We start from the raw sequence: 22,173 nt of genomic DNA, 5'->3' as shown, positions 1-22,173 counted from the left end.
CAGACAAAAGACTACCACAGAAATTGTACAGCCTATGCATAAAAATGCTCTCGCATAGAGAATGTGGCACCTATGAAGCAGCAGATCGTTTAATCGGTACTGCTTTGTATGGAAAATCAGACAACAGAATATGGCTAAATCTTGGTCCTGCTAAATCTAGGAAAAGAGTGCTGAAATCGTATGAGGACATAGAAACAATTGCCAGAAATGATCCCAACAGCCAAGACATTCTAAAAAACAATTCACTGGACACATACTATCCGAGCAGGAGTAGCACTTTGGAAAGCATGTGTCTATACCACATAGCTCAAAACTTTGCATACAAAAATAATATAAAACCCAAAGAAAGCAAACATAGATATAGAGTGACCGATTGTGAAGGGAGCTTAGTGAAACTTACCAAACAAAGCTTAATTAATCATGTAAAATTGTCATTAATAACTCCTCAACAGAAAGAACTATATTACATTTCTCTGTTACAACTTTTTAAACCATGGAGAAAAGAGGAAGACATACTAGATAAATATGACTGCTATGAAGATCCTTTCAAACCAAATGAAAGCGCTATCACCGATGTGAACTTTACGTAGTACACAACAATGTTACACAATGAGCAGCAACAGGAAGAAGAACTTCAGACCCAACTAGATAAGTACTCTTCCGACAGTAGTCCACATTCTGTAACAGGAAGTCAAGAACCACTAGGACAACCATTAATAGCAAATGAGGCAGAAGTAGCTATGGCAGAAGTAGAAAACACCATGTATCAGTATCAAGAAGATACAGAAGACTTAACTGTACAACAAGCAAAACTTAACAAAGATCAGCGCACCATTTTTGAAGACGTAACAAAACAAATTGTACATGTTGTACAACACGAAAATAAAGAATGTAACTGCCAAAATTACAAACCTATACTGCTGTACATGAGTGGTGAAGCTGGATCAGGAAAAACATTCTTGATCAAAATCATCAGCAAGTTTCTTCAACAATTGACAAACCACAAACTGTCAGCTGTTGTAACGGCCCCCACAGGCTTAGCTGCCTACAACATAGGCGGTGTCACTCTACACCGATTACTACTGCTTCCAGTAGAACATCAAAATAAATTAGACTATTACAAACTTTCTGCAGAAGCTGTAATGGAAGTACGCAGAGTATTGAAACAAATGAAAATGATACTAATAGATGAAGTGAGCATGGTCTCCAACCTAATGTTGGCTTTGATTCACCTCAGATTGCAGGAAATACTTAACAATAACAACGAAGAACTCTTTGCAGGGAAGCACATTATCGTTTTCGGAGATCTTCTACAATTGACACCAGTGAAAGGTGAACCCATTTTTGAAACCTAAGGCCACAAACTGTGCCGTAAAACTGTTGGCAGCATAGGAAATGTCAACCATTGGCAACATTTCCAATACAGAGAATGAACAGAGAACATGTGGCAATCTGCAGATCTCACTTATGCCAACATCTTGAAAAGTATTAAAGTTGGTGTACTATCGCAAGAAGCACAAGTAGTATTGAAAAACCGGCACATTCATGCACTTTATGGCGATAATGCATGTGCAACTGATGTTATGGAACAATTAGCGCACAAAAATGTCAATTGTATGGCCTTAATGCCAACTCTTGCAAGCTGTTTCAAATTCAATGAAACAATGTTAAATAAAGAAATGCAACCAATAATGGAAATTAGGGCTACAGACAAACTAGACGTACATGGTATGACAGTAACCATATGTGAGCAAGCCACAACAATGAAATGAAATGAAATGATATTTTATTTATATCGCGCTCGTACACAAGTGTTTCAGAGCGTGACCAGGCAAAAAGGGAGGGGAACAAGGGAGTGAAAAAACTAAAAACAGCGATCTTACTAGGCCCAGTGACATTTAAGAAAGCGCAAGTGCATGGGAAAGGAAAATGGGGGGAAAAGTGTGAAGCAGAGGTGAGAAAAACAAATAAATATTAAATAGAATAAATAATAAATAAGGGCTTTAAACCATTGTAGTGCAGCCAGCAAGTGGCAGGTGAAAGTCAGTCAGAAAGGTATATCTGATAAGTGCAGATGAAACGTGGGGGGGGCTGTATAGGTACAGATACAGAACCCTAGTGCAGATGGTGGCCTGGAGGCAGTGAAGGAGGGTGGCCAGGTGCATAATGCCATGAGAAGAAACAGATCAACAGGGGAGAAGGGGGGCAAAGGCAGAGACAAAGAGGAAGGTCTTGAGAAGTTTCCGCACCGAAGATGTTTTTCCTCAAGTTTCAAGGTGGCCGGGAGGCTGTTCCAAAGGGAGGCACCAGGATTTACCCCCAGCTTGTTTTTTAGCAAAACGACTAACCCTGAGGGAGTTAGAAGTAGAGGAGTGAAGGGCTTGAGGGGGGCGGTATTTACGGAGGGATAGTTGAAGGTATATTGGACCCAGGCCCCAGAAAGGCTTGTGGACAATGCAGAGGGTTTTAAATGTAATCCTTGCATCCACTGGGAACCAATGAAGGGATTTCAAGGCTGGAGAGATACGATCCCAGGGCTTGAGGCCAAGGACAAGTCTTGCAGTCCTGTTCTGGATTAGCTGTAGAGGGCGGAGAGTGGAGGCAGGTAGATTTAGGAAGAGGCTGTTACAGTAATCCAGTTTGGAAAGAACCAGAGCTTGGGAGACCATGAGCTTACAAGACTAAGTAGTTTAGAAAATTCAATCTCCAACACAGCTGGGTTGGAAAAAATATTAAAATTATCTTTAAATTGTAGAGTAATGCTTAAATGTAACCTTGACATTGAGTAAGGGCTAGTTAATGGAGCACTGGGTACAGTTGTTGGCTTTCTATCATTCCCACGTGATAGCAATATTCAGTTTGTCAATATTCGCTTTGATAAACTTTCAGAAGTGAAAAGGATAGGGCGCTCAATTGCTCGATTCCTTCTCTTCAAAGACATGCATGTACGTAGAGAACAATTTTCTCTAAATCTTGCATATGCAGTTACCATTCATAAATCCCAAGGTCTTACCCTAGACAAAGCATTGATAGATATAGGAAACACAGTCTTTAAAGAAGGCATGAGCTACGTAGCATTATCATGCTTACGTACACTTGACGGTCTATTGATAATGAACTTTGATGCAAGTAAAGTCAAAGCTGCTATTCATTGCATTGTAGAATACAATAGACTGCGTTCACTGTACACCCCCCATCTGAAACAATATCTTGTTCCAGATAAAGTAAAACGTGGTAAAAGAAAACTAAATCAAACAGAAATGCAACAGAATCTAACAGTAAATCCCTCAAAGAAAACAAAAGAAGCTAAAGTTTCATCAATTACCACAAACAAAGAAGAACCTATTAGGGAATGTGAACCAGGTACGTCTTCAAAGAAGGAACAGAAACTCCGAAAAATGCACTCAGATGCAGAACTAGTTGGTCCATTCAAATTTGCAAATGAAACTGGGGTAAGTTGCCATGCAAATGTAGCAATGAATATTCTATTTCAATTGCCACCAATTGTTAACAATATTTACTTACACAGTACAGATCAATTGTGTTTGCAAATGTTAGTGCTTCATAGAAACGCAATAAACAATCCTGACAACACGTACAGTGTGCATGGAATAAGGCAAGAAGTGGACCACTGTGCTAGAATGGTGAGATTCACTATAAACTCACAAGAAGATCCACAAGAATTTCTAATGTACTTACTACTAGTATTGGAAAACAAAAGCATACCTGTAAATGAAATCTTCCAGATTTCGTACATGTGGAAACATATATGCACTCTCTGTAGCAATGTGATACAGGAACAAATCCCAAATGAGCGATTTGTGTATGTTTACATATCTAATTGTGAATCTATTCCATTTCAGCAACTTGTACAGAATGCAAACCATGGCAGATTATGTACTATTTGCAATTCAGACAATCACTCCACCTTACTGATACAATCACACAGTGCCTACATAATACTTATGCTTCTACGTTATAATGCAGATGGTACTAAAACAACTGCAAACTGACTGGATTAACACACGGTCAAGTGTCACTTGGAAAGAAAACCTTTACAACTATAGGTATTATCTACCATGCAGGAGCTACAGCCAATTCAGGTCACTACACAGCATACATTAAAAAGAAATGTGGAGAGCCACCAGGGGGCGTTGAGATGTGCCTACATAATACTTATGCTTCTACGTTATAATGCAGATGGTACTAAAACAACTGCAAACTGACTGGATTAACACACGGTCAAGTGTCACTTGGAAAGAAAACCTTTACAACTATAGGTATTATCTACCATGCAGGAGCTACAGCCAATTCAGGTCACTACACAGCATACATTAAAAAGAAATGTGGAGAGCCACCAGGGGGCGTTGAGATGTGCTGAAGCATCTCTGTTGAGCTCTTCCCAGGGCACCGAAAAAGGAGTCTGAGGCCCTCTTGATCCCCCTGGAGAGGAGTTTCGACCCCCCCAGGCTTTGTGCGGACCCCCCCAGGCCCTCCTTGAGCGCAATCCCAGTCGCTGGTGAAGCCGGGACATCGGAGAACGAAGCTCTCTTCATTGGCCGGGGATACGGAGTGTGGCCCGCTTCCTGCCGGCAGTTCCGCGGTGACTGAGGAGTCGACCCAGTGGGGGAGGGGTCGCGGGCCTTCCCGTGTGCAGGCTCTCCCGTGGCGGCCGCCCTTCCTCGGAGAAAGGTGTAGAGCGCTGGCGGTGCGGGCTCCCCCATTCCTCTGGGACTGTTTGGAACTTCTCCATACGGCGCTCCGAGGGGTCCAGCCCTCGTGGACTGTAGAAGCGGTGGCTGTGTATGGGGTGAGAGTAGCCGTCGCTTGATCACTCGCTGGTTCGGCTGCTGGAGTGATCCGCTTCTGTCTTCGTGCTCCCGCCCTGCGGCCGCGACCGCCGTGTCTGCGTCTGGAGGGGGTGGCTGCTGTCAGCAGACTTCGGCGGATCTGAGGGTGCTGCGCTGGTGAGCCCCTGCCGACGCTGGATCCCAGCTGGGGGGCGTTTGGCGGTCCTGTTGGCGGGAAGGCTTGGCGGCGCTTCCTGTGGCAGTGTTCCTATTCTTGCGGAGGGCGGCCCTTCTCCCCGTCATTTGGAAGGTTGGCTAAGGCGGAGGGAGAGGGGGCCGGGTCCTTGTGAGTGGGCCCTGCGGCAAGGCATGGAGGGACTTGGAAGAAGACGGGCTCCTCGCGCCTCTGGGGAGTGCTGTGAGCGAGGGCGTGGGCTACTAAGCCCTGAAGAGAGTTCCACCGGCTTACACCCCTTGGAACAGACTCCTGGTGGAGGGCTGGTTCGGTGTCTTGGCCCTATCGCCCGTGGCGTGGCTGGAGGATCGACTCGGGGAGTGGGCAGGGGGCCTGTGGGGCTTGTCGCGCCCTCCTGCTGCGCTGTGGGGGAGCGGTGATGTGCTGCGGAGGGCTCATCCCGGGCCGCGGCGGTGTATAGGAGTAGTGGCAAGCCGGGTCCACGTATCTTGGAGCCCGTTCGGGGAGCGTGGTGGCTGCTCTGTGTGGAGGACTGAGGGGAGCGAGCAGTCTTCCCTCCAAGTATCTGGTTGGGCTGGTGCTGTGGGGGTGCTCTGAGCCAAAGGAGCTTCTGTTTCAGGACCTTGGACGGCATTTGTGGAGCTGCTGGGTGTGAGAAGTGGTGAGGCCCGTGGGGCCGGACTGCGGGCCACAGCCTAGCGTCTCCAAGGGGATTCCTGTTCTTTGGCTGGGGGTGCCTTCTTGATCCCTCCTGCATGGACTGGGTGTTGGCCTTGCAAAGATTCCGGAGAGTTGAGGTGGAGAAGGGGAAGGAGGCTATCATGCAGGCAGGGGCTCAAGCAGAGGCGTCAGAGGCCTTGTCGGTGAGTCGCAACATGGCGGTCCTGCTGGAGGAGATAAGAGGGTTCTGAGCGGATGTCAACAGGCACCTGGACTCCTTGGATAAGAAGGTGGATGATGTGGAAGATCGGATTCAGGCGCTGGAGGCCAATCAGTCCTCGGCAGATCTCTTTGAGATACAATTTGACATGAGGTTGGCGGAGCTCGAGAGGCGGGAGGAGAGGGTCACTCTCAAGTTGGACGACCTAGAAAATAGGGAACGTCGCTCCAACCTAAGATTTTTTGGTATGCCTAAACTGGAGGGGGAGTCCCAGGCAGACATTGTGAAGGGAGTGAAGGCGATTGTGAGCAGTCTTTTTGACGGAGAGAATACCAGCGAGCCCACCATTGATAGAGTCCATAGGGCTGGGGGTCGTGTGGGTGAACCCCGTACGGTCCTTGTGAAATTCCATTATTATGTTGAAAAAGTCAAGATCCTGGATTTAGCGCGCAAGAAGGGTTCTATAGACTGGAATGGGGCCCAAATCAAGGTGTATCAAGACCTCTCGGCGCTAACCCTGGCTCGGCAGCGCCTTTGCGGCCCACTGACGAAGTGGTTACAGGCAAAGGGGGTTCGCTACAGATGGGGCCATACCTTCTCCCTTGCCTTTGAGCTGGATGGTGATAAGTATTCTCTTTCTTCAGAGGCAGACATTCAACGAGTCACTTGTGAGCTGTTGGGGGACCCCCCTTCGAGGGTTGAGGGTGGGGGGGAATGGATTGGGTGGGAACCGCTCTGGCCCGTCGGGATTTGCGGGTCGGCGGCGCGTGCAGGGGCACAGGAAATTCATTAAAGTGGCGCCCCCGTCTCCGGAGCAGCCCCCGCCATGATCTAGTTGTTATGTCTTTTTGGTTTGGCTCTCGAAGGTGGTCTTGGGGGGCAATGTGGGCGGCTTCATCAGGGGCAGGTTGTTCCTTGGGTTGATTGTTCAATTCTTTGTTCCCAGTGTTTGCTGAGGCTTATGGGAGGGGGGTAACTTCAGGGGGGGTGTTTGGGGGTTGTTATTTGTTATAAGGAGGGGCTCATAATGTCTGCTGCTTTTAAGGTGTGAGTGGCGCCCTGGTGGGGGGCGATTTCTGGTGGCCTGCAGTTGTGGCTGGGAGATGCCACAGTCCGTCCAGGCGCTCGGGGTACGGGGTGGGGGTGGGAGGGTTTCAGGGTGTTTGGGGTGGGGTTAGGATGGGCAGGGGAGGTTTACAATTTGTTTTCGGGAATGTTTCTGAGGTTGTCTGGGTCTCGGAGGGTTATGGATTCTGGGGGTCCCTTTTTGATTTCTTCAGGTGCAGGTGAGCGGGGAGGGCTGGTCTTCCAGAGCGGTTTTTACACAACTGGGAAAGCATTATATGGCCAGGTTAATGGGTGACTCTTTGCAGAGGTTGCTGGTGGGGTCCCTGAATGTGCGGGGGTTGAATTCCCCTACAAAACGGTCCTTGGCTTAAGCTGCATGTTCTGTTTGTGCAGGAAACCCACTGGGTTAAGGGAAAGGAACCAGTGTTGCGATCTAAAGCTATTCAGTCATTGTTCCAGTCTCCTTACAGGGCTAAGAAAAGGGGTGCTGCAGTCTTGATCTCCCCCATGGCTCTCTTTGTCCCTAAGGCCCATCAATCTGATCCGGAGGGTCGCTACATAATGGTTAAGGGATCGGTGAAGGGTTGGTTGTTTACCCTGGTAGGGGTTAATGCCCCGAATGAGGCACAAGATATTTTTTTGGGAGAGAGTGGGGGAGAAAATTCGGGGCTTTGCTGAGGGGGCGTTGATAGTCGGGGGGGATTTTAACATGGTTCTCTATCCGGATAAGGACAGGAAATCCTTCTCCCCATTCCCTGACCAGAGGGTTCAGAGAAAGTTAGCGGCTTCGTTTAGGCGAACTAATGACATGTTGGGTTTGGCGGACGTACATGCTGTTAAGAAAAGCTGCGACCCCCCTGTTCACTTTTTATTCGGTGGTGCACAAGGCGTTCTCGAGGATTGATCTTGTCCTGGTGGACTCTACATTGCGGGATAGTGTCTTGGGTTTTGGTGTGGAGGCAGTCCCGTGGTCGGATCACGACTTGGTTTGGGCCACGGTGGGGGTCCCCGGGGCGACTCCGGCTAGGGCGTGGTGGGTGTGCAACGATAATCTTTTGCTGGATAGGGAACTTAACGAATCCCTACTTGGTTCAATCGGGGAATACTTCCTTCTTTTTTTTTTTTCAAAATATTTATTTTAAACAAACAGGATAAAATGATACAAAGCTTAATCAATCACGACATATGGTACAGAAGCAATACAGTTGGTTGCTCTTCCCTCCCCTCCCCATGATCTTAATGTTCCTCTACCTGGCCCAGCTGCGAATTATCGTTCCGTAAGGTTCTCCTGGCTAATTGGGGCTTGTATGTCAGAGCTGGATAATTCTGATCAAAGTCCAGGATCGGGCCCCAGATGTTCTCGAAGCGATGTAGGCGGCCTGCCCCAGCAGCCGTCACCTTCTCCGCGATTAAGATGTCCCAAATTTTAATCCACCAAAAAGGCATTAGTGGTCCTTCTGTGGTTTTCCAAGTGCGGGCTATTACATTTCTGCCTGCCAGTAGACATTGGGACAGTAGTTTGGCCGTAGGGCCAGATCTAGGGTAGATCCCGGGGACCGGGGCTCCCAGAAGGATGGGCTCGGGCTCCAGGGGAAGTCGTATCTGAGTGATGTCTGCGATTGCTGCTAGGCATTGTTTCCAAAAGGTCTGGGCCCTCGGGCAGGACCACCACATATGAAAGAAAGACCCTACTTGGCCGCATTGCCTCCAACAGTTCGGGTTAAGTGTAGGGTTCATATGATGTAGTCTCAGGGGAGGATAATAACAGCGAAGAAGGATTTTGTATGCGCCCTCTCTGTTCGTAATGCAGGATGAAGAAGTGTGTGCCCGCGACCAAATGTCAACCCATAGCTGGTCCTCGATTGGGTGGCCTAGGTCCGCCTCCCATTGGGCCATGTATCGGGTTTTAGAGGTTAGGAAGTCATTTTGGAGGCGTTTGTATAGAGTGGAAATTCTCCCCCTGGTTGGGAGGTCATTTAGGGTCAGTTCAATAGCCGTGGGAGAGCGTGTGGCGGCTTGGCAGGTCTGTGGATGGGAGCACCAGTGGCGCAGCTGAATGTACGTAAATCTATCCTGTTCCTGAAGGTGGAAGAGTTCTTTACAACGCCCAAAGGTGCAGAGTTGTCCCCCTTCGAATAGTTGCCCCAAGATCTCCAGGCCTCCCGCAATCCAGGCTCCGAAGTTCCGGGTGGACCAGCCAGGGGAGAAAGCTGGGTTCAGGAACACCGGGGAGAAAGGGCTGAGTCCCACTGGGGTTTTCTTTTGTTTCAGCGCTTTATCCCAGACAGCAATAGTGTGTTTGGTGGTCCTCAGGAGGTTCTGCCACCGTCGGCGCTTAGAGGGATTGATATGCGGAAGAAAACGTAGCGGGAGCGGTAGTTGCGCCTGTTCGAGGTCCACCCATCTCGGGCGGTTGGTAAGTATCTGCCATGATCGGATGCAGGCGAGTTGGGCCGCCATTTGATATTTTTGTAAATCTGGAACTCCGAGGCCACCCAGTCTAGCGTTGCCCAGCATCGGGGACCTGGGGATTCTGGGCTTCCTCCCTTTCCAGATAAACCGTGTCATTTCCTTTTGTAGCTTCTGAAGAGCAGGTGCCGGAATTGGTGCTGGAAGCGAAGCGCAGGCATATAGGAGCCTTGGTAACAAGCTCATTTTACAGGCCGTGATGCGGCCCATCAGTGAAATCTCTTGTGCCGCCCACCGCTTTAAGTCTGCCTCGAGGTCCGTGAACAGTGGGGTAAAGTTTGCTCGATAGACTTCCCCAGGGTCCGCTGGGATCTGGACACCCAAATAACTGATGCTCTTAGTCGTCCATTGTATCGGACATAGTGGGGCCAGATCCTCCCGGATCTCTCGGGACAGGCCCACCCCCATGGCAGACGACTTCCGGAAGTTGATGGCAAAGCCCGTGACCTTTCCATAGCTCTCTATCTCAGCTAGGGCCTGAGGGAGGGAAGTACGAGGCTCCGTGATGGTTAGTAGGACGTCATCTGCGTAGAGGGCCAGTTTGTGGTGTGTTGCATTCGATTGGAAGCCCTTAATCACCGGGTTTCGCCTGATCCGTTGGGCGAATGGTTCCATAATTAGTGCGAAAAGCAGTGGCGATAACGGACAGCCCTGTCTGGTTCCACAGGTCAGGTCGATAGGGGGGGAGAGGATGCCATTGACTCTGAGAAGGGTCTTGGGCGCTGTATAGTTAGCCAACGTCATGGCGCAGAACTCAGGACCAAAGCCAAAGGCCTCGAGGGTAAGCCTCATGAAGTTCCAGTCCACCTTGTCAAAGGCCTTAACTGCATCCAGGGCCAGAAGCATGTTCAGGGAGTGCGGGACGTGTTTAAGGCCGCTATCAGGGGCGTGCTCATAGAGATGGGCACGAGAGGAAAGCGGGAGAGGGGGAGGGAGGAGGCGAAGTTGAGGAAGCAAATTGCTTGCATCCAGCCGGGTGGAAAGTTAAGATCGCAGATGGCTCCGGGCAAATGGGAATGGGAAGAGCTTCAAAATCTTAAAGCTCAATTGTCAGCCTTACTCGTGGGGCAAACGGAGAGAAAGCTGCCATTTTTGAAACAGCGGTATATGGAGCGGGGGGAAAAGGCAGACCGGATTCTGGCATGGCGTTTGAGGGAGTTTCGGAATAGTTAGGGTGAATCGTATTAGGGATCGTATGGGGGAGGGAGTTGTGCAAGAGGATAAGATAGCAGCAGAGTTCGGGCGGTATTATGAGGATCTGTACGCATCGGAATACTCTGGGGATGGGAGCGACGTAGACTTATTTTTGGAATCGTTGCAGATCCCACGCCTTTCTGCGGAGGGGCTTACCAAGTTGAGTCGCCTATCTCCTCCCAGGAGTTGATGGATGTCATTGCCTCCCTGAAGAGCGGCACAGCACCGGGTGATGATGGCTTTACGGTCCGTTTTTATAAGATCTTCCACTCCGCAGTGGCCCCCTTTCTGGCTAAAGTATTCAATGCTGCCCTGGACTTGGGCTCTCTGCCCACCTCTATGATGTCAGCTCTCATAGTGGTGTTGCCGAAAGAGGGGAAGTACCCCGAGCATTGTCAGTCCTATAGGCCCATCTCGCTGCTTAATGTTGATGTTAAGATTTTGGCTAAACTCTTGGCGAACAGGCTCTCTAGTTATCTTCCCTCCCTGGTTCATGACGATCAGTTTGGTTTCATCCTGGTCGGCAGGGGTCGGACAATGTGAGGAAAACCCTGGGGTTAATGTATGAGTCGTCGAAGCAAGATCTGGAGGCCTATCTTTTGTCTGTGGGCTCTGAAAAGGCCTTTGATCGGGTCGAGTGGCTATACATGGGGAGAGTGTTGAGGAAAATGGGCTTTGGGGACAATTTTTGCAAGTGGGTGGCTGCTCTATACAATGGTCCATCAGCAAGGGTGTTGGTTAATGGTTGTACGTCGCTGGGTTTCTCGCTTTCTCGGGGTACGCGTCAGGGATGTCCCCTTTCTCCTCTGTTGTATGCACTGGCGATGGAGCCTTTTGCCTTTGCCATCAGGGCTGATGAGGGTCTCTCAGGGTTGCGATGTGGTGACCATGAATTTAAATTGTCCTTGTTTGCGGATGATATTCTGATGTATCTGACAAACCTTTGCTCGGCCCTACCACGGTTGTTGGGACTGATCCGCCGGTTCGGTTCCTTCTCCGGGCTCAAAGTGAATTTGTCTAAGTCATGTATAATGCCCATGGGGGGGTGGATCTGGAGCTTGAGGGAAGAAAGGAAGTGTATGGGGTGCGGGTGGAGCGGGATTCCATCAAATACTTGGGCGTCACCATCCCCAGAGACCTCGGTAAGGTGTTTGAGCTTAACTTCCCTCCCATTCTTGCCAAAATCCAGAGTGACCTTCTGAGGTGGGCCCCCTTGACTCTTTCCTGGTTTGGTCGGATAGTAGTGATTAAAATGAATGTTCTGCTGCGGCTTCTCTACCTCTTTCTGTCGCTTCCTTGCGTAGTGCCGGATTCGTTCTTTGCTTCACTGCAATCTCGTGTTCTTCGTTTCATATGGAATGGGAGGAGACCTAGGGTTGGGTTTCCTACCCTGACGCTCCCCAAGTCCCTTGGTGGTTTCGGCATACCGGACATCAGAAAGTATTATAAGGCAGCTCAATTACGGGTTTTGTTGGAGCACTTAAGGGATGATCTGCGAACATATTGGACGTATGTGGAAGATGTTCAAGTCCATCCTAGAAAGGTTAGGGACTTCCTGTGGGCTCCCCGGAATTCCATTCCAGGGCCTGTTAAGTCCCATACTATTCTCGCAGTACTGTGGACGGTTTGCAAGCCCTCTAAGGACTATTCTCGCAGTACTGTGGACGGTTTGCAAGCCCTCATGGCCCTCTCCTTTGTTGTCTTTGTGGGGTCCTCCGATTGATCTGGACAGGAAGGTAATGCAGTCCTGGTCAGACCAGGGGTTGGAAAGGGCAGCGCAATTGTTCAGGGATGGGTCCTTCTTGGAGTATGATCAATTCGTGAACCTCTTCGGGGCTAAACCCCCTACGGTTTTTGAATATTTGAGGCTGAAGGGAATCCTAACTCAGGCGCGTTGGAGCGCCGACTTGTCGCGCCCCCTTACTCCGTTTGAGAGGCTTTTTGTGGAAGCCACATCTAGGAAGGGATCCCTTTCTAAGATATATAAAGTGCTTATCTCTTCCGATCTGGTGGGTAGGCAACCTTTTAAACGTATTTGGGAGGAGTGGCTGGGCTTCTCCTTAGATGATCAATTGTGGCAGTCTGTATTTAAGGCAGTGTCTTCGGGAGAGCTATATACAGCGGCGATGGAGCATAATTTTAAGGTGTTACACTCCTGGCATTGTCCTCCGGCGGCCATCTCTAGGATGTTTGGGGAAGTTTCCCCATGGTGCCCCAGGCAGTGTGCCAATAAAGGTACCTGGTTTCACATGTGGTGGGAATGCCCGGTTATCTGTCGCTATTGGGCAGAGGTCCTTAGTTGGATAAAAGACATTCTGGGGACTTTCCCTTCCTTGCATCCACTGGAGATTCTTCTGGGCACTCCTTTTCCCGATAAAGAGGTGGGTCCCTTCTCGAAGGCAATGGGGGCCATGCTGAGGGCGGGACGATTGGCTCTGGCTCAGAAGTGGAAAAGCCCTATAGCGCCTTCTAAGTCGGAGTGGTTCACTAAGCTTATTTCCATCTTTACATACGAGAAACTTGCTGCCATGGTCAATGATTCTATGCCCTCCTTTCTGCAGGAATGGACTGTGGTTATTCTGAATACAGACTGTGAATCCTTGAAACTGTGATTTGCACTGTGATTATTTGTATGGCCTCTGGGGAGGGAAAACTGTGGCAGTTACTGAGGACCCTGGGTCCTAGAAGATGTGGGGCCCCTGTGGCCAGCTGGACCTTCTGTACTATTGTGTTTTGTGTTTCGACCATGCTTGTTGCTCTTTGCACTGGTGATTTTTGGAGGCCTGGACAACCTGGGGTTTGGGGGGGTGGTGTGGGTGGGAGAAGTGGGCGGGAGGGGGGGTTAGCTGTTAGATGGAATCTGTTTTGTTCTTGTTTTGTTCTCCTTGGGAGAATTTGTTTATCTCTTGTTGAAAACTTTCAATAAAAATAAAGTGGAAAAAAAAAGAAATGTGGATGGTTTGAATGTAATGATAGCACCATTACTCTAAAGCAGAAATTGCCAGCTAATCTTACAAATGCGTATTTAATCTTCTTAAAGCCAAAATTTAATAAATAATGTGTACTTCAAGATTACCAAAAAATTACGTGAAAGACTACAAACAGTTACGATACGCCTACAGGTATCTAACTGCCCAAGAGGATTTAACAACAACACAAATAAATCAATATCACAGATCTGTAAGAACAAATGCACAGTTAGAATACGCCTACAGGTATCTAACTGTTGTTAAGAATCGGCAGCAAGGCAACAAACATAACATTAATCAGAAAAAAGAAGGAAGCACTCAAAGGAAACAAGGAAGTAGTTAGTACCATAGCAAATAAAGGTTTTTTTAATCCGACAAGGATTTTTTTTCCCCAGACCCAGGATTAGAAAAGCAAACACTGTCATGACCCTCACCCAAAACCCCCTCTGGCAAACCCATTGGCCAGGTGGAGTCAGGACTCGGGCCTCTAGAGCCTGGCATCCTCTTTAAAAGCCCTCATGGGGCCAGTCCTGGCGCCTGTGGCGCCAGGCTCATACACCATGAAAGACAATGTGCTTGGGAACTACTTTATTGTATTGTCAGTCAACATGGAGGCATCCACAAAGCTTGGTTCCTAAGAACCAAGCTATGCGGTCTAGTGTTTTGGGTGTGGTAGCCTAGGGACTACTTTACCTGGACTATTTTGTTGGGGCTATTTAAACCACACCCGAGCAAGACAACACGCTTTGCGTTGCTTTGCAGCTTGCAACGTGGTGCTCGCCGTGTCCAACTATTCCCTCGGGCCTCAGGGGAGGCAGGGCCTGCGGGAGGACGGGGGGAGCATCATTGGCGGCGGCATCTTGCCTGCGGTCTTCGTCTTTGAACTCTCGTGGCTGCTGGGAACAGCTTCCTCGAATCTGCACGCCTCCCGGACAGAACAACCTGAAAGAGGAAGATAGAGGCAACATTAAAGAAAGCAGTAGAGACATTTACAAATTACGAACTGCTCAAAAGGCTTACCTGACTGGTCGCCTCTCGGCTGGCACCACTCCGGACATTCCACTCGCACTGAAGAACACCACAACCAACAAGGAAGGAAAACACAGGTTAGCAAAGGCAAGACTTTGCAGCGCTGCGCATAGCGCTTACTTACCGCATCATAGCACTCTTAATGCGCCATCATTTACCAGCGGGGCTCAACCAAGCCAGTTCGCTGCGCTGAAGCTCTGCATACCTAAGGGAGAAAAAAAGAGACATTTTTAAACAAAGAAAGGCATGCAGGATAGCAACAAAACTAAAGAACAGCAATAAGACCTACCTGAACAATATGAAACGGGCCGCCGTCAGTGAAGTAACTGGACCGCACTCGCCCAAGAAAGACAACGCGCCTCTGCAAAGAAGGCGGGCCGGAGAGCACGCCTAATTCTACCACAAAGTGAGGAGAGGGCGCCAGAGAGACTGAAATCATACGGGGGTGGAGGGATACTTACCCCAGTCGGTCAGTCTTGAACACAGTCCTCCTGTATTTTGAGGCAGAACCTTCCCCGCAGACCACATCAGGGCAAAGCTGAAAAGCATACCAGCAAGTAACCCGGCTGGGTGGCGTCCCTGTGGATACTAGATGAGCGTAACAAACACAGAAACTGAGCGGAAGGCACAGTACACTGGCTTGTAAACTAAATATGAGGGTCAAAAAAATACTAAAACTAACTTACCTTTTTCTTTTATCCCAGTAATTAACAAAGGATACTTCCGCCAAGTACTAAAGGCATTTTAAACATATATGGATTCTGAATAAAGTAAGGCATAAGTATATTAGCAGTCATTTTGTACACAAGCAAACCTACACGTCAAATCTATGGTAGCAACATGCTGCTGTGGCTGTAGGCTGGCCCTTGCATCTTGGTTGTGTAACCTACCACCTACGGCTTACGACCAAGGTACAAAGAGTATTGTTCCTACCCACAACCATTGCTGCATTTCAAAACCATGGTCCTTGTAAATTAACTACTTTTAAGTTAACTTTTGGGACCATCGTCTGCAGCCATGCAGCCAAGACGCTAGGACGTGTACACAACTACTGCATTACACCACACCCATATTCACTTATAACCCCAAAGCTTATGACTTCAGTCTACGGTGCATGGCCTTTGGACATGCAGGCAACACTCCGGGTCCAGGGCAGAAACACCACAGCATATTGGAACCATTGTGCCTTGTAATTTCACTACATACAAAGTTGGTTTTGGGAGCATAGCCTTCGGCCCCAAAAGCACAAATGTGCTTTTGGGGGCATGGCCATCGGCTATGCACCCATAACTGCAGCCCCTCCCCACAGCCGCCTGAGTGATGCACTACCACACCATATCACACCCATTGTGCTTGTAAGTACACTACATATAACTGTGCTGTTGGGTGCATGGCCTACGACCATGCACGCATGACTGCAGAACATCCCCACAGCCACCTGAGTGATGTTCAATACTAGGGGTGTCTCTGTAGCTGTGAAATGCTGCAGTGATTGTGGGCAAGGCCTAAAACCTTAGGTGTATGTCCATACATTTCAATATATGGATGTGAAGTGGCTTATAACTCCAGTGCTTAGAAATTTCTTCTTGGGTGCATGGCCTTCGGCCATGCAGCCTAGACTGTACACACTTCCCACAACCATCTGATCAATAATGAATACTACAGGTATACCCATTGCTGTGACATGTTGTGGTGGCTGTGGCCAGGGCCTACAGTCTTGTAAGTATGGCGTCCTGTCTACGGCCTATGGCCATGCACCCAAGACTGTAGTCCCTGGCCACAATCACTGCAGCAAATTACACCCATGGTTGCATAAAAATCAGTAGCACACCCATAGAAGGAAACATTGTAAATGTAGCATGTACTGAATTTGTACCCAAAGCTCTGGGAGCTGGCCACACCTGCCAGATACATAATCGATTGTGTGGGTGTGAAGTATAAATTTGATAAGCTGCAGTGGTTGTGCGCAGTGTCTACATGCTTGGGTGTATGGCATACAGCCTGCAACCATGCACCCAAAAGTATACATCTTGGCCACAACCACCTCACTAGATAAAACCCATGTTGGCTTGTAAGTGAAGAGATTATAACTTTGTTGTTGGGTGCATGGCCTTAGGCCATGCACCCAAGAATGCAGGGTCTCCCCACAACCACCTCAGTGATGTGTGGTAGTTGTGGTTTTTCTATAGGCGTGGTATCCTTCAGTGCTTATGGCCAGAGGCTGCACTCCTAGCTGTATGTCTTTAGATATTACATGGGATATATGTGCAGTGGCTTGGACGTCCAGTGCTTATAACTTTGTTCTGGGGTGCATGGTCTTCGGCCATGCACCCAAGAGTGTACACACTCCCCACAACCAGGCAATCGATACGCAATACTACGAGTGTATTCATGGGTGTGACATGCTGCGGTAATTGTGGCCAGGGCCTACAGTCTTGGAAGTAAGGCCTTCGGCCTTCGGCCGACAGCCATGCACCCAAGACTCTAGCCCTGGCCACAAGCACCGTAGCATGTCACACCCATGGCGGCGTACTAATGAATACAATACCCATAGGAAAAGTAATGCAATTACGGCATGTTGTCAATTTCAATGGTCGCTAACACCACCACCACAATGAGGGGTCCAATACTACCGTTATTGGACCCCTCATTTTCTGTGAGTGCAAATTGGCCATACAAAATACATCATGAAGACCGACCGCCAGAACAAATGCATTGATCACCCATGTCTTACTGTCTGGACCTTTCCCAACGCTCTATGGCACAGCAAAAGAGTTTTATAAATATAGATTGTTTGTGCTGGTTATCGCTCCCCTATCGGCGGATCCAAGATGTCGGGAGCAACCAAACAATCTGACACAGAACACGGCTTGCGTTTTGGGGCCCCCCCCTTTGTAACTTTTCCCCCCCTGGATGAATCCTCACCAAACTTTGCAAAATAATTCAGAGTAGCCCATATACTTTTTTTTTTGCAAAGTTTAGTGAGGATTCGTCCAGGGGGAGCGGAGTTATAAGCCGCCCAAAAAGGGGCTCGTCCCATGGAAACAGCAACAACTGGCTGTGTAATATATATATATATATTCAGTGCTTCACGTGGAAGGAGAAATTGAAGGGGGCTAGGAGGTGTGGCCAAAATTCATAGTGTGGCTTGAAGAAGGCACAGGTGGCTTAGACAATGGCTGTCTATCCCGAGCAATTCATCATTAGAGCGCTGTCTCATGTGGTCTTGTTGCATCCACCATGCATTCTGTAAACAAATATCTCTGACTCTGTGTGTAATCAATTCACAGTACATAAATTACTTTCTCACTCACTACATCAAGAATTCAATTAGTGAGTAAATCACTCTTCCTTACACAGGCCTAGCATCAACGCCAGTTTATTGGGCTTTCTTAAATGATCAATTATGGTTTCAGCTGCCTGACGACTATCTTCCTTGATTCTGCCATGCAAAGGTGAATAGATCTGACCCATGATAATCTGCAGCTCCTCCCCGCTCCCTCCATTGCTTTATGTAGTATTTTGCCACAGACGTAAGCACCAACGGGTGGCTGATGGTATGCACACATTCTGTAATGAGGCACCAGTTTTCACACACAAGGCAGTGCTGCTTTAAATGTGCATTTAAAGACAGGCCTCTTTAATAAGTGTCAATTTATCACAGACATGTTTATCCTGCTTTCAGCTATTTTGTGTGGGGATTAAGTTCAAAGTGTGGCTTATGTTATGCACCCTCAATGATGAAACCAGGAAAACCAACCAGAGGAGTTTGTATTAGGAAACAACTCCATTATAATCTATGTAACACCCAGCTGCCTCAGGGGTGCTAAGGGGCCACCAAACATAATTTTGAAATGGGCCCACTCCATGTTCAGCCGGCCCTGAAATCAGCAATGAAAAAAGGGAGGGGAACAATTAGAACCAGTGAATGCTACTGTCTGCTTTGCATAGTATAATATAAAAGAGCATTGCCGAAATATAAGAATGACCCCACATTTTTATATTTGACAAATATGTCTAACAGTGATTGAAGCCTGCAACCCTTCTGTGCGCGTACTGCACACTGACCATGCTGCTCATTTAATTTACACCCTAGTAAAAATGTTGCAAACCACGAGTCATATATACTCATTTGCGTAGCAGCAGTCTTGGAGCGTGAGGCGTGGGCTGTCCTGCCTCAATGGAGAAGGTATTCTGGTTTTGTGCATATATTCTTTTCAAGGAAGGATGGGGGCATCACAGATTGTACTATTAGAGCAACCAGATTTTGAAAGTAAAAAACAGACATTCCACAAACATAAAAGTAGGTCTAGCCCCACCATCCCATTCAACTCTGACTGTCACTATCCATCCCCCACCCCCATTGTTGTGGGGCCAGCTGCGGTCACGTGGCTGCCCTCACTGGTGCTGTGGGGCCCAGCACCATGCTGATATGCCAGGGTCACCCTGACTAACAAGGATTTGTAGGGCAAAGCCCTGAGAGGATTGTGGGGCCTCTGTGTCTTTAATAGAATTATGACTTTCTGGAACAAATGTGTTGAAAATCTGAATTATGAACATAGCTTTTGTTGTGTCCCCTTTTCATTGCTATCAGCATTGTTACATGGGAGCCAAGTCCCATTTCTGTTGTTGTGGGCTGCGCCCCACGGGTACAAGGGAAGAGGCGGGGTTACCGCCTCAGGCGTCAGTTGTGCGCCGAAGATTAAAGATATCAGAAGTTGATTGCCCGGCTCCCGCGTTTCATTTAATTGCCTTATTTGCTTTGCCTAATTGCCACGCAGCATGAACCCGATTGCAGTCGGGTTATTACAGCTTTTTGCTTTGGCAGGAATGCCTGTGGGCAGCCCCAGTGTCTCGATGATCAGTGCAATGATATCGTTAAATCAGGTCAGCAATATCGGCATTGAAGGGATAGCATACATGCCAACATTCAGATGCACCCGAGAGGGAGAGATGCATATTTCCCCATAGGAATGCATTGGGGCTACAGTTATTTTAGGCGGGAGACCATGAAAAATAGCAATATTTTACACCTAAAAATCGGGAGTCTCCCGCCTAAATCGGGAGGGTTGGCATGTATGGGATAGTGATAGGTGAACATCCCCTGATCTGTAGACTACTAAAGGGAATAAAGATGACAAGAGCCCCTAATGAAAAATGTACTCAATTGTGGGATGTCGTTAGCAAAACATTGGTTTTCTTTACACTCCGTTCGTTTCGTGTCAAAGCAACCCCTATTTAAAAAGATTGATAGATATGAATATGCAGGGTTCCTTTGAAATTAAGTTTCCTTTGACAAGAAATGAATCGAGTGTAAAAGAAAACCAATGTTTCGCTAATGCCTCCGTGTCTTTAATAGATTTATGACTTTCTGGAACGAACGTGTTGAAAATCTGAATCATCAAGACACTGGGGCCGCTGGAGTCGTTCCTGCCAAAGCAAAAAGCACAACAAAGATCAGCCCCGCCCATTCACCTATACTCTCTATCTCTTGGCATTTTCTCTGACAAAAGTGGTCCGTTTGCTATGTTCATAATCAGCGCTCCTTGTACCCTTTCAACTGTGTAAACCTAATCCAAGTCTCGCGATGTTTCCAAAAAGTTCCCACGCCTGGTGAATGCCCCCTCTTCTCTCCCACTCTTGCTCTCTGAGCCCGAGCCCTCATACGCGCCTGCGCGTTGAACTACGTCTGCTCTACCCTACAGTGCGTCTACCACCGTGAGCGTCTCTGGCTATGCTTGTGGGAAGATTGTGGTCTCGCGAGACTTAGAGTTTTGGCGAGAGTTTGTTGAAGATGGCGCCTGTTGTGACAGGGTAAGTCTTGGATTCGAGGTTCCTGGGTGAGGGGTAAGGTTTGTCATTGAAGGGGTGTTCGAATCTGAGGAGTGGGAGGTTGCCTTGGATGTGTTTTCTGCTCTGAACTAGCAGCTGTGTCCGCGCGTGGATCTTGCGTTTCCTGCACAGCTTTGCTCAGACCTTGCCGAAGAGGTGGAGACCCAGCCCGAGATATACATGGCCAAACCATACAACTCATGCCCACCTCCCGATGTATTTATCAGTGCCCGTGTTACAGCTGAGATACATCAATGTCTTGGTACATACTTCGCCGGTAGATTTCACCCCCTTCGCACCGATTGTTGTTACGACCGTGGGACTCGAAATGCTATGGACCCCTCTACCCGGGGCTTTTGTAGTACCTCAAAATAGCTATATCCATTGTCCGTCCCCCACCAACCCCTGCTATCCCCTTCAAAATCCACATAACCCATCTCATTGGCACACCAACTCCAATTTTACCCGAGTTGCCCCACTTCTTTGTCAACCGCCTCACATGTCGCCCTGCCCACTTCATCGATGGCAATATTTGGGAAATTGCAAACAAGACAGCCTTGGAATTCAAAGTGGGATTATGTTGTTAATTGAAGTTCGTGACAATTTATCAGACAATTCCTACGCCCGTATTTATCATATGGCACGCCGTCGTATTTTGTATATGTATAGCGCACCTGGCCCCCAGGTATCCCGGCGCATATCTTGGGTTACAATAACATAATCAGACAGCAAGAACAGTAGAACACAAGAAGAACATAGAAGGAACTTTACATCGTGCATTCAAAGCATTCTTAATATGGGTACTATAAACCCCCTCATCTATATTGTGCTTACTACGACCCATTTAATTGCCAAAGTCTGCTTACACCCATCTACCTGCCCATTATCACTGCTGTGGTTTGACATGCCTTACGGCGTCCCGTTAATTTTAACTGGATTGCACCTACTCAACTTGACTAACATGAAGTGTGAGCTTGATGACCCCTATGCTACTCTTGTTAATATCATTGGCGTGCCCAAGTTACAAGGGAGCTTGCTGTTTATTTTCGTTATGATGTTTAAACCTGTTCCGAAGTAAATTTGGTTTTGCTCTGTATTTTTTGAGCTAACGTAGTGACGTTCACATACCATGCATGCCATAATTTCACTGTTTATCTACGACAGAGTTCATTGGAATATCACATTGTTTAAAATATTGAATTTTTCGAAGTGCTGATCAGATCGTATTTTTAATTTCTTGTCAAGTACATGCAATATCGTCTGTGGTTGCTTCCGTATTATGCATGACATACAGTGGAGCTACTTGTCAAACCATGCACGAGGATATTGCATGGCATCGATGTACTGGTTTAAGTGCCGTTTTACGGTCTCGGAAACGGCAGGCGTTTTCAGATAGCACATGGTTACTTTTCACGTTTCAACTTAATATGTTTTAGGTAATTTATTGGTTAATTATTGTGGCCGTTACATCTATAAATGAGATTTATAAACTTTTAGTTGAAATGTATTGAAGTTCTTTTAACATTGTTTTATTTGTATTTATCTTGCTTATAGGTCATCTAATGTTGCTATGCATGGTTGTATTATGGGAAACGTTATAGTAGTCGCTATGTTCACTGCTAATGCCGATCCTTGCAATTTCTTGGCACTCTTATGATGATGTCCGTTGAAATGGCCTAGCCAAAACGTTGGACGCTATATATAGGAGGGGCAAGCAACTGGCATAACTATCTTAATGGCAATATG

The 22,173-nt window shown here is 47.8% G+C and overlaps 1 protein-coding gene across 1 annotated transcript in view; it reads left to right on the top strand.

Moving 5' to 3' along the window:
• Window positions 1-20,268: 20,268 nt before the first annotated feature.
• The window catches only part of RBPJ (recombination signal binding protein for immunoglobulin kappa J region), a 231,701-nt gene continuing 229,796 nt past the window's right edge, over window positions 20,269-22,173 (top strand). Inside the window, exon 1 of the mRNA XM_069631847.1 lies at window positions 20,269-20,409. Within this exon, the coding sequence (XP_069487948.1) occupies window positions 20,390-20,409 (20 nt within the window). The 5' untranslated portion in view covers window positions 20,269-20,389. The remainder of the gene's footprint in view (window positions 20,410-22,173) is intronic.

The sequence above is a fragment of the Ambystoma mexicanum genome, chromosome 6q, assembly GCF_040938575.1.
Source record: "Ambystoma mexicanum isolate Mex_15411 chromosome 6q, UKY_AmexF1_1, whole genome shotgun sequence".
In the NCBI taxonomy this organism is placed as follows: Eukaryota; Metazoa; Chordata; class Amphibia; order Caudata; family Ambystomatidae; genus Ambystoma; species Ambystoma mexicanum.
Note: the sequence above shows the minus strand (reverse complement) of the source record. Positions and strands in the feature narration are given on the sequence as shown.